At 46.0% G+C, this 11918-nt stretch overlaps 1 protein-coding gene across 3 annotated transcripts; it reads left to right on the top strand.

Annotated features, from left to right (window-relative positions):
• Positions 1-3980: 3980 nt before the first annotated feature.
• Positions 3981-11026, top strand: APOA5 (apolipoprotein A5). 3 transcript variants are annotated; one of them, XM_058686801.1, is made up of 4 exons: positions 7928-7965; positions 8502-8553; positions 8667-8778; positions 9303-11026. In XM_058686801.1, the coding sequence occupies exons 2-4, from the start codon at positions 8505-8507 to the stop codon at positions 10252-10254; spliced, it is 1113 nt and encodes a 370-aa protein (XP_058542784.1). In that variant the 5' UTR covers positions 7928-7965; positions 8502-8504; the 3' UTR covers positions 10255-11026. The 3 variants fall into 3 exon arrangements, with proteins under 3 accessions (XP_058542787.1, XP_058542784.1, XP_058542786.1); XM_058686803.1 differs by lacking the exon at positions 7928-7965 and adding an exon at positions 8100-8149; XM_058686804.1 differs by lacking the exons at positions 7928-7965; positions 8502-8553 and adding an exon at positions 3981-4106.
• Positions 11027-11918: the final 892 nt, after the last annotated feature.

The following is an 11918-nucleotide window of genomic DNA, read 5'->3' as shown; positions in this document are numbered from 1 at the left end:
CATTTTTTCTTTCTGTTAATCCTCTTTGCCCCCAAGCTTACATGTTCTGATATTATATTGTTATATATTCATTCTTTTCATTGTTTTTGTCTGGTATGTCTTTAAAAAAATTTTTTTTAACATTTATTTATTGTTGAGCAACAGAGACAGAGCATGAGCGGAGAGGGGCAGAGACAGAGGGAGACAGAATCTGAAGCAGGCTTCAGGCACAGAACCCGACGTGGGGCTCGAACCTACGAACTGCGAGATCAGGACCTGAGCCGAAGCAGGATGCTCAACTGACTGAACAACCCAGGCGCCCCATTGTCTCGTATGTCTTTTTAAAGTCCCTCTCCTCTGCCATATTTTTAGCTTTTCTTTGATGTTATAGTTTCATTATGCCCCTTTAAGTAGTAAATGACTGGAATTTTTTAACATCTAATTTTTATAAATCTAATTGTTACCAATAACAAGAGTAAACTCTTATGCAGCACCTACTATGTGCCAAGCTTTGCTCTCAGTATTTTTATTTCATTTGTTAATATATTAAAGTGCTTATTTCTCACAGAACCTATGTGGGAAGTACTATAATTATTCCCAGTTTGCTAATAAGGAAACTGAAGCACAGAGAAGTTAAGTAATTTGCCTAAGGTCACAGAGCTAATCCATATCAGCATTGTTACCCACAAATGTAGTTCCAGAGCTGATACTCTATGGACTGGTTTAATCTATCCCCTTCTATTGTGATTACTGATTTGTTTCTATCATATTATTTTGTATCTTCTATTTACCATGGGTTTTTTTTTTTTTGCACCTTTTATCTTTCTGCTCGTACTTCTACTGGTTTTGTTACGTTCCTTTAAAAAATAATCGTATGCACTTTTAAATTTAGTTTTTATTTTATCAAACTACACAGTTTAAAGAATCAAACAGTTCTCCAAGTTGGGATAAAAAAGTAAAAAATCCTGAAGCTCATCCCCGTTTTCCACTCTGCAAAAACCTCTTTGGGATCTTAGCAAATTCTATGTTATTACTCTCTGATTTTCCAGTTTTAGGTGTATCTTATCTTTAGGCTTATGATTGTCCACTATGGCCAAAGAAAATGGGGTTCTCTTTCACATATACACACCTTACAAACAACACACACACACACACACCACTTCCTGTCCCTGCCTTCCAATTTATTATATCATAGGTCTTTTTTTTTTTTTTTAAGTAGGTTCCACACTGGGCAGGACTTAAACTCACGACCCTGAGATCAAGACCTGAGCTGAGATCAAAACCTGAGCTGAGATCAAGAGTCAGATACTTAACCCACTGATCAACCCAGTTGCCTCTATTATATCATAGGTCTTATTCAAACTACAATATCATAGCCAGTATTTATATTATCATGATTATGTATATGCTGTTCATATGTGGTTTATAATGGTAATTTTTCCAGTACTTTTTTTCTACTTGCAGTTAATAATTGTCTTTTGTTGTGGTTTATTTGATTTTCTATACGTTTCAGTAATTTACCCCCAGATTCTTACCCAGTTGTGTAAATTTGGAATATAGGGAAGCAGGCTAGGGAGCAGAAATCAAGCATACATATGAAATACATATATATGGAGAGAGGAAGCAAACATAGCAAAATATTAATTACTATATTATTAATATACAATTAATAAACTCACCTAGGTGGTGAGTTTAAGGATGGTCACTGTACTTTCAACTCTTCTGTATGGTTGAAAATTTTCATAGTAAAATAGAAGAAAAAAAATGAAGGTGATATGAATCCGTGCATCCATGAGTCACATTAGGATGGACCATCTTGAACCACAAAGAACCCCCCAAAGTGTTTCTTTTTGCCTATTTTCTTGGTGTAGTCATATTTCTCAGGAGAATGTTCTAGTCTCCTTCCTGGAGGGTAAGGTCTAACTGACCAACATTTTGGCCAAAGAGAAAGGTGATGTGAAGGGAGGCATTTCATAATTTAGTATATAAAGTTTTACTTAAATCCTCTTTTTTTGGGGTATAAGAATGCTGGCCCCAATAACCTTGTTTTCTCCAGGCCAGAGACCCCTCTTACCCTCTCTGGGAATAAACATCTGGTTTCCTGCTGCTTTGGGGGAAGGTCAGTAATCCAGCTGAGTGAAGTTGGGGAGGACATCTGCTTTTCAGACAGACTTGCAGCCACTTGCCATATCTTTAGCTCCATTGTCATCCATGTTTCTAGAAAGACCTATCACCTCTTATGTCTGAACTTTTGGGGCATTCAGTGGTACAAATCAGGGGGTTTCTTGGGTTTCTCCAATGCTGCTGTAAAACTCATCTTTTTAGGTGTATCTAAAAAGATGCCCATTTGAGCACATGGAATCTTTCCAACTTCCAAAATATCCTGTCTCCTATTCTCTTTGTGAATTTATGCATTTTTTAAAGTGCCCTACAATGCGGCTTTATTGGGATTTCAAGAAAAGACGGCAGGCTAATGCATGCAATCAATCCACCATCCTTTACTAAAAGTCAATCTGATGTTCTTTAGTCTCATTCCCATATACTAGTTTGAAAGCTATACATCCTTTGTATTCTTTTAATGGGTTATCCTTAAAATTTTAATATTCTTGCTTGACCTAACAAAGTCTAAAAGATAATCAATATCCCTATCTTCTTGCTGAATAATGCAAAGACTGTAGAATGCTTTAACTTTGATCTCTGCTTTCCGATTTTCTAGGCTACTTTGGTCTGATATTTGAGATCCTCATTGTTTATATCACTTCCTCCAAAGTAATCCCTTCAGCAATACATATTTATTGAGGCCCCCTGCCATGTGACAAGCGATGTTCTAAGCACCGGAAACACAGCAGGGAATAAGACTAAACTACATTTAAAGGTATTTTATGTTAGTTTGGACTATATGAAGTTGCCAATACTGGACCAAATTTTAGTTGCAAAGAAGTAATTTTAAGTGTATGTATGTTTAAATAGATAACACACATTTATAGAAAGTCATTTAAAATCATGAACACATTTTCAATTTACCTAAACATTTAATAATTTCGTTCCTTCCTCTGTTTCTATTTGTACCCCCACTCCTCTCTGAGTTTTCTTTCATTTTTAGTGAGGATTTGTGAGTGATCAATGCTCTAGGCTCTTCTCGGAAGTTAACTTGTTACATTTAAATAATAATAGTTCACTTGAGTATAATTCTTGGTTGGCCATTAATTTACCTTTGGTTTTTTTGAAGATGTATTACTCACAGATCAGCTGTCGGTTTGGCCATTTTCATTTGTAGTCCTTTCTCTTTGGTTGATTTTAAGCTACTTGGTCTTTGATGTTCTTCACACTCATGACAATGTGCTTTGGTCTGGATTTTGTTTTCATTTATCCTACTCAAGACTCAAGGATGCTTCCTGCAGCTGAGAATTCAGGTCATATCTTTCTTCAATTTTGAAAATTTCTCAGCTGTCTTTTTTGGAATATTGCCTCTACCAAAGTCTCTCTATTGTCATTGCAGAAATCCTGGTAGGCATGTATTGGACCTTCTCATTCTGTCTTCCATGTCTCTTACCTTCCATTTCATATTTTCCTTCTCTTTATGGTTTTTTCTGGGTGATTTTTCTCACGTCAGCCTTCTAGTTTACTCATTCTTTCTCCAACTGTAGACACATGATTTTCTTTTCATTTTAATGACTATATTTTTCCACTTCTAGATGGCCCATTTAATTACTTTTCTTTTTGACAAATAATGCAAATACATCTTTCAAGACAAAGAAAAAAAAGATTGCACAGGTCACTACTAAACATGCTTGGCTATTTCAATGCCATGTTAAATACCTTTTGGGGTTTTTTTTTTAGTGCATGTGAGGTATATATTTGCTATTGTTTTTTAAACAGACTTCCATTTAGGCCTGGTGAGAGCACTATAAACCACATAAAATGGATCCATCATGAATGCTTACTCTGTTTTACCCCCGTCCCTGGTGTGTTCTGAGACGGAACCTGGGAACTGCGGTCACACTGAGTAACAACTGCTTTACCTCAGTTTACACCTGAGTTATTGGAAGACAAGACTGAAGGAGGACAGTTTGCAGCAAGTTTGACTTACCACAACCATTTTCAGTTTGGGATGCGTTTATTAAGAGGTAACTCCATAAGTCTGGAAATTCTGTATTTAGAGTAAGGAGTCACTAATGTCCCTTTAAATGACAGGTCACATGAGGAAGACTGCCCAAGAAATCTTCTCATTTGGTGCATGTTGAGATTTTATTTGAAATCCATATGCTTGTGTATTTCATGTGTTCATAGCAAAACTGCTAATACAGAACATTAAAGAATAAGGTACCTTTTAATATTTACAAATACACATTTTAAAATTATTTTTACTTGATACCCAGATTATGTTGGCAATTCCTGGATTAAAAAAAAACCCAAATGGGTAATTCTCTTCTAAAAATTCAGCTGAGAACATCGATACTAAGCAACAAAGAAACATGAAGAAAAAGGAAATGCAAACAAGTTCATGTGGAAATTATCTGGTTTAAAATATTTCATAGCTGGGCCCTTCTCATTTCACCACATCTGGGGGTATAAAACGTTAGGTTTTCCCACTATTTGGTGATGCCAAGTTTGATCACTTGGTTAAAATGATCCACCAGATTTCTTCATTGTAAAAGCACATCTTAGTAATTGGTGAGTCATCCATCTGTGGGGTGATACTTTGAAGGCATGTGAGCATCCCTTTGCCCAATAATTTTTCGCCTTATGGTTTTACCAGTCATTGATGATCCTTGCTTGAATCAATTATCTGAGATTGGCAAAAACCGTAATTTTTAAAAAAAGATTATATCATCCCATCTACATGTAGTAGCTGATTTCTTCCATAAGAAAGGGCTTGTAGGAAACTTGTTTTCACATCCAAAGATGCAAAACAAAAAATGTTTAACCTGAATGTAATGATAAGGAAACAGTCAGTCAAATCCAGAACATTTAATAAGACATCTCCCCTGGACTCTTTGAAAGAAGTGAATGTCAAGGGTTAGGGAGTACTGTTCTAAATGAAAAAAGACCATAGGGGCATGACAATCTGATATGATGTGCTGGATCCTGAATTTAAAAAGAAAAATAAAGAAGGAAAAAATAGATACAAATGGCATTTTGGGAGAATTGGGAAAATTTGAATATTCAGTATATGTTAGGTGACACTAAAGAATGTTAATTGTCATGGTGTGATAATAGTATTTATGTAAAATTGTCTTTATTCTTGGGGCGCCTGGGTGGTTCAGTCAGTTAAGCCTCTGACTTCGGCTCAGGTCGTGATCTCGCGGTGGTTCATGAGTTCGAGCCCCACGTTGGGCTCGGTGCTGACAGCTCAGAGCCTGGAACCTGCTTTGGATTCTGTGTTTCCCTCTCTCTCTGCCCTCCCCTGCTCACGTTCTGTCACTCTCTCTCAAAAATAAATAAACATTAAAAAATTTTAAAAATAAGGATAACTTCTTTAAAAAAAAAAAGAATTGTCTTTATTCTTAGGAGATGTTTGCTGTCTACCATTATTTCAAATGGTTCCACACACAAAGCTTGTAACACATACACATGTGCAAAGACCGCCAACCAACCCAAATGTTACAGAAACTAAAACCATATGATGGTAGCAAATAGGGAAGCACGAGTGTGTCTTGTATCCACCTATTGTATTAATGTAGATTCAGTCAGAAAAAAACAGAAGCCACTCTATGTATTTCAAGTATGAAAGGCTTTCATACAGAGAATTAAAGGTTGATAAAGCTGTTGGAAGTGCTGGAGGAGTGACCGTCTCAGCTTGTGCTTGAAGGAGAGACGCTCAAAAAAGTTCACCTGTTAGTAGCTACAAATGAGAAGCTCACCTAATTGTGTTAGTCTGTGAAACCAATGGGTGTGCTTCTTAACAAGGTCATCCCGAAGCTAAGACCCGTCTGTCTGCCTATGCATCTTCCGGCAACTACCAGTGAAGAGTAACAGTCTCTCCTCTTGCCTCTCACACTGACTCTAACCTAGGCCTATGGGAGAAAGGGGATTCTGGGAAATATGGTTCCAGGTGTCTCTTCTGCGTTACGGACAAGACCTTGGAAGGGGTGGTGATGATACTAACTTGCAAACAGAAACTATAGTGCAGCTATGTTTTATATCATAGCCTCTCCGAAAACCAATAGAGTACGAAAATGCTTTTTCAAAAAATATATGGGAGGATATGCATAACATGAAAATCATCATTAAAAAAATGTTCATTTATATTTGAGAATGGGGAAGGGCAGAGAGAGGGAGAGAGAATCCTAAGCAGGCTCCACGCTCAGCACAGAACCCTACACAGGGCTCCATCCCATGGCCGTGAGCTCATGAACTGAGCCAAAAGCAAGAGTCGGATGCTTAACCGACTGAGCCACCCAGCCACCCTGAAAGTTATCATTTTTAAGTGCACAACTATTCAATGGTATTAAGTACATTCACATTGTTGTGCAACGACCACCAGTAACTTTGGCATCTTCCCAAACAGAAGCTCTATGCCATTAAACAATTTATCTCTTTGTCCTCCCTCTCCCAGCCCCTGGTCACCTCTAATCTACTTTCGGCCTCTGCCTATTTTAAGTACTCCATTTAAGTGGACGCATACAAGATTTGTCCTTTTGTGTCTCGTTTATTACACTTAGCGTAATGTCATCAAGATTCATCCATGTTATAACATATATCAGAATTTCCTTCCCTTTTAAGGCTACATAATGCTCCATTGTGTATCTATGCCACGTTTTGCATATCCACTGATCTGCCAATGGACAGTTGGGGCTGTTTCCACCCTTTGACTGTTGTGAATAATGCTGCTATGAACATGGGCATACAGATATCTGCTCTAATTCCCGCTTGCAACTCTTTTGGGTGTATACCCAAAAGTGGGATTGTAATTCTAACTAATCCTAACTCATACAAACTAAGTCTGGAAAAAAAAAAGAGAGAGAGAGAGAGAGAGAGAGAGAACATAAGTTCACCAAGGGATAGGAAATTTCAAACTGAGGGAACAGCATGTATGAAGGCTGAGGGTCCTGAAAGAGACCGTGTGCTTGGAGAATGCCAAGGGTGTTGTGTGGTAGGAGATGAGACCAGACTGGGTTGGGATGAGCCACAGCAGAGAATACACTGAGTAGGCAGGACTTCGGCAGGGAGACTTGTCTGAGGCTATGGATGTGATCGAGGTGAGAGGCAAGAGGCGCTGTGATGTGACTGGTAGTAGAAATGGAGGAGAGGGAACTGATTCAAGGTACATTTAGGATAAAAAAATCAGGAGTTCAGGAATGTGTGGCTAAGTCTATGGAGTGGGAGTGACGTCAGACAAAGGTCTGGGCTCTCTGGCTTCCCCTCCTCCGAAGCCCTGTGGGTGGAGTATTCCTGTGGGAAGAATCCTCCTCTTGCTCTAATTCTTTGGACCCAGGTGCCTCTGACCATCTCATCTTCCCCCTGTCACATCTGACTTCCCAGCAGTTCCAGGATTATTTCATGGAGGATGGGAGTGTCCTTAACTCTATAAATCTGGCTCTCGCCAGGCTGCCTGAGTAGCCAGTGATGGAGCCGGCCAGAGCTGCTCAGGCTCTGCCGGGCCCCTGGACGTCGTCCCCGTCTAGCTGGGGCACAGGGCCTCGGGCAATTGAGTAAGAGCAGGGCCCTTAGCAGAGAGGCTCTTCTCTGTTGGTGGGCCAGCTGGCTGGTCAGTGGGACGGTTGAAGGTCACAGGGCTTGGGGGGAACTGGGTGAGGAGTTCGGCCTCACTCCTCACTCTTCTCCTGGAGAGCCCCCCTGATACCAGGGCACTCATTAACCCTCTGGGTGCCAGGGAAGGGCAGGAGGTGAGTGCTGGGAGGCAGCTGAGGTCATCCTTCTTTGAACCTCCACGTGGTATTTACTCAGGGCAACTGTTGCCAGAGGCCCAGGCCCCTGGAGTATAAAGCTGAATGTCTGCTCTCTGTGCCCAGAACCGAGCAGGTGAGCAGAGGCTGGGTGGAGGGATGTGGGTCAGAGTCCCAAGGGAGGGGACTGCAGGGGTCTCAGCAGAGAGCTGGGGGCAGAAAGTAAGGACCAAGGGCATCCTCTCGGAGCACTCTGGCAGGATTGCTTTTTCCCCCGTGGGGTACTCCATAAGGTGTACCCTACGGTGGGAGGCAGGAAGGTGGGTGAGCAAGGGGGTGGGCGGTGGCAGAAGCGGCTGAAGGGGCTGCTCCTGGGGGCTTGGGGGGTGGGGGTGGGGCTTTACAAAGCAGTTAGAGCTCCACACTCCATGCTGTGTGGCCCAGGTGATAAAGAAGTCCTCCTCCCCGAACCCCCCTTTCCTCTCCCAGCCATGCTCACCTAGATCAGCCCTCGTCAGCCCCAACAGCCTTGTGCTCCACACACCCCAGGGAATGGTTAACAGATGGGGCAGGTTGCCCCTGGAGCAGGGTCTCTGGTGCAAATCTGGGAGATGTCCCTTCCTTGGCTTACTTCATCCTAACCAGGCCTCGTTTCATCCTCCTTCTGAGTAGATAATGGCCAGCATGACTGCACTTCTGACCTGGGCTTTGGCTCTGCTCCCAGGTGGGTCTCGGCCCGACTTCGACGCGGAGCGGTGGGTGGAGACTGGACTGATGGTCCCCCATCCACCCTGGGGAAGGAAACACAGCCCCTAACTACCACATCCCTGTCCACAGCGCTTGCAAGTGCCCAGACACAGAAAGGCTTCTGGGACTACTTCAGCCAGAGCAGCGGGGACAAAGGCAAGGCCGAGCAGGTCCAGCGGCAGACGCTGGCATGGGAACCCACGTGAGTGGCTAGTAGGACAAGGGGTGTGGGTGCAGGGAGGAAACAGCTGAGCTGTGGTGTGCCGCCTCTGATTCCTCAACCTCCTTAGTCCTCACTGGCCCAGAGGAACCGAATTGTGCTAGTTTTATCCCGTCCAGACTTCCTGGGTTGTGCAGCCCCCTCTGCCAGCAGCAGCGCCCCCACGTCCGCCTTGCTCTCACTGATGGCTGCTGCCCCTGTCCGCTGAGGGGTGGGACCCGGGAGCTGCAAATACCCCCCCCCCCCCCCACGTGTTCCCAGAATGAAAGGAATACGCGAGAGTCCGGGTGCCTCTGTGTTTCCGGGCGCAGTTTTGGTCTGGATGTGCACGCGCCGTGTGTGTTCGTACTTCCGTGCGAGGGGTTGTGTGGTTGGCCCGCAGGTAGGACTAGAGCCACGGCCCTGCATCCTCGGTTTCCGCAGATGATCAGTGAGTGATGTGTCCGCAGTAAAGGCCTTGATGGGGCTAGAAGTCTGACGACTTGCGTGTCTGTCCCCTTCCCCAGGAGCCTGAAAGACAGCCTTGAGCAAGACCTCAGCAATATAGACAAGCTCCTGGAAAAGCTGGGCCCTCTCAGTGGGCAGGCGAGGGAGCCTCCTGCGCTCCCCCAGGACCCGGCGGACATGCGGCGGCAGCTGCAGGAGGAGCTGGTGGAGGTGAGGGCGCGCCTGGAGCCCTACATGGCAGAGGCGCACGAGCAAGTGGGCTGGAACCTGGAGGGCTTGCGGCGGCAGCTGAAGCCCTACACCGCGGAGCTGATGGAGCAGGTGGCGCTGCGCGTACAGGAGCTGCAGGAACAGTTGCGCGTGGTCGGAGAGGGCACCAAGGCCCAGCTGCTGGGCGGCGTGGACGAGGCGCGGGGCCTGCTGCGGGAGCTGCAGAACCTCGTGGCGCACCACACGGGCCGCGTCCAGGCGCTCTTCCACCCCTACGCCCAGCGCCTGGTGAGCGGCATCGGGCGCCACGTGCAGGAGCTGCACCGCAGCGTGGCCCCGCACGCCGTCGCCAGTCCCGCGCGCCTCAGCCGCTGCGTGCAGACGCTGTCGCGCAAACTCACGCTCAAGGCCAAGGCGCTGCACGCGCGCATCCAGCAGAACCTGGACCAGCTGCGGGAAGAGCTCAGCGCCTTTGCCGGCGCCCGCGCTGATGGCGCGGTTGAAGGGACCAGCCGGGACCCCCAGGTGCTGTCCCAGGAGGTGCGTCAGCGACTCCAGGCCTTTCGCCATGACACCTTCCTGCAGATCGCCGCCTTCACCCGTGCCATTGACCGGGAGACCGAGGAGGTCCAGCTGCAGCTGGCGCCGCCCCCTCCAAGTCACAGTGCCTTCGCCCCAGAGTTTCTCCAAGCGGACAGTGGCAAGGCCCTGAGCAAGCTGCAGGCCCGTCTCGAAGACCTGTGGGAAGACATCAACTACAGCCTTCACGACCATGGTCTCGGCCATCAAGAGGAGCCCTGATTGTCTACTTGTCCAGGCCCACTTCCAGGCTTCTTGTCAGAGCTCAGGATCTGAGCCCCCACCAGGTGTGGCTCAGTCCTTGACAGTGGCCTGTTGGGCAGAGGGTGGAGGGCCCTGCACAGGATAGGCGTGGCCACCAAAGGGACTGTTGTTCCTGGAATATTCAGCCTCTTGGCGATTCCCCCATCCGGATGCATTATACTCACCAGGCTTTGCAAACCCAGCTTCCCGTGTTCATTTGGGAATCCTCATAAGTTGCTCCATTCCAGGATGGTGGGAGTGGGGAGGGAGAGAGGCATTCTGTGTGCAGGTAATTTTGTGCAAGCCTGTTGCCATGGTGCCGGAAGCCTGTGCCTCTTCTTCCTGGGACTTGACTCCGATCACTTCTGGCCGCCTGGTGGCCGCCGCTACAGTTGGTGTACAGAGAGGAGCTCTTTTCTCGCCAGGGCTGCCATGACAGCTTCTGTTGGGGAATGGAAAGGGAAAAGGGAGGAAAATATGTAAGAGCATATGAAGGTGTGTCTATACCCCTGCTGGCTCTGGTGCCGGTGGGTACAGGTGCTGGGGGCTGTGATGAGAGGGAGCAGAGCCTGTATTTCCTTATATAGCTCTACATGGAAACAGCTGACCAAACCCTCCAGACTCTGTGGGCTTCTTTAACCCACAGGGAAGCCTACTCTGTGTCCTCTCCATCTGGGGCCCCTCACTTCTGACTCCCAGGCTGAAGCCTAGACTTCTGATTCAAATGAAATAGAGGTGTATGGTGGATGCATATTTGTCTGGTGTGACTCTTATTTGGGCTGTGTCTGAAAGCAGTGGCCTCGCACCCATCACTCATTCCAGTCCCTCAATGCTCTGTCTCATGGACCCCCTCCCAGTCCAGGTCTGTCGGAGGGTTCTGGCTTTAGCTAGGCCCTGCCTTAGATGACTGCTGTCTGTCATGCCTGGGTGTCGGCCTGGGTTACAGACCCTTCCTCTGCACCTGCATTGTTCGCCAACCTTATCACAGGATAGTGTGCATGAATTGCAGGCTCCTGAGATGGCCTGTCTCCCTTGCTTCTGCTGTTCCAGATTTGAATGGCTTTTTTATGATGGACCCTTTTCTTGGGACTTCCAAATCTTAAGCCCCCGTTCCCCATGTACACACTCACTCAGGGACAACAAATGTCCTCGTAGATCCTTCTGGGAACTTGAAATTAGGGATGGGTGAAGTGGGGGGAAGAGGAAAGGGTAAATACTCCCCGTCTGGCTCCTTTGGAAATGTCCTGTCCAACACCTTTTCCTCCCCATGCAGCCTGCCTGGCACAGGGTTCTCAGTACCCCATATGAATTTGGCCTAATCATACCCACAGGCTGGACCTCTTCCCTGACACCCTAGATTTAGCAACAGAACTGGAGGAGAGGTGCCCAGGGAGAGGAGATACCAGAAAGGAAAGTTTACCAAAAAAAGAGTTGTTTTTGTTGTTAATTAGGAAACTAGGAGGGGTGAGTCAGCCGGGGTTTGATGTGTTGGGGATGAGGGGGCGGGAGTAAAAATGAGGGCTGTGTGTTTGAGGTTGGAATTTGGGCAGGTGTTTATAAGGACAGAAATCGGGAGTGAGAACAGAAAGGGAGAGAGGGATTGAGGGACTGAGGGAGGGGGATCTATAGCCAAAGCAAATGTC

This window comes from Neofelis nebulosa, chromosome 10 (assembly GCF_028018385.1).
Source record: "Neofelis nebulosa isolate mNeoNeb1 chromosome 10, mNeoNeb1.pri, whole genome shotgun sequence".
NCBI lineage: Eukaryota > Metazoa > Chordata > Mammalia > Carnivora > Felidae > Neofelis > Neofelis nebulosa.
The sequence above is the reverse complement of the archived record's forward strand: the minus strand, read 5'-3'. Positions and strand labels throughout refer to the sequence as shown.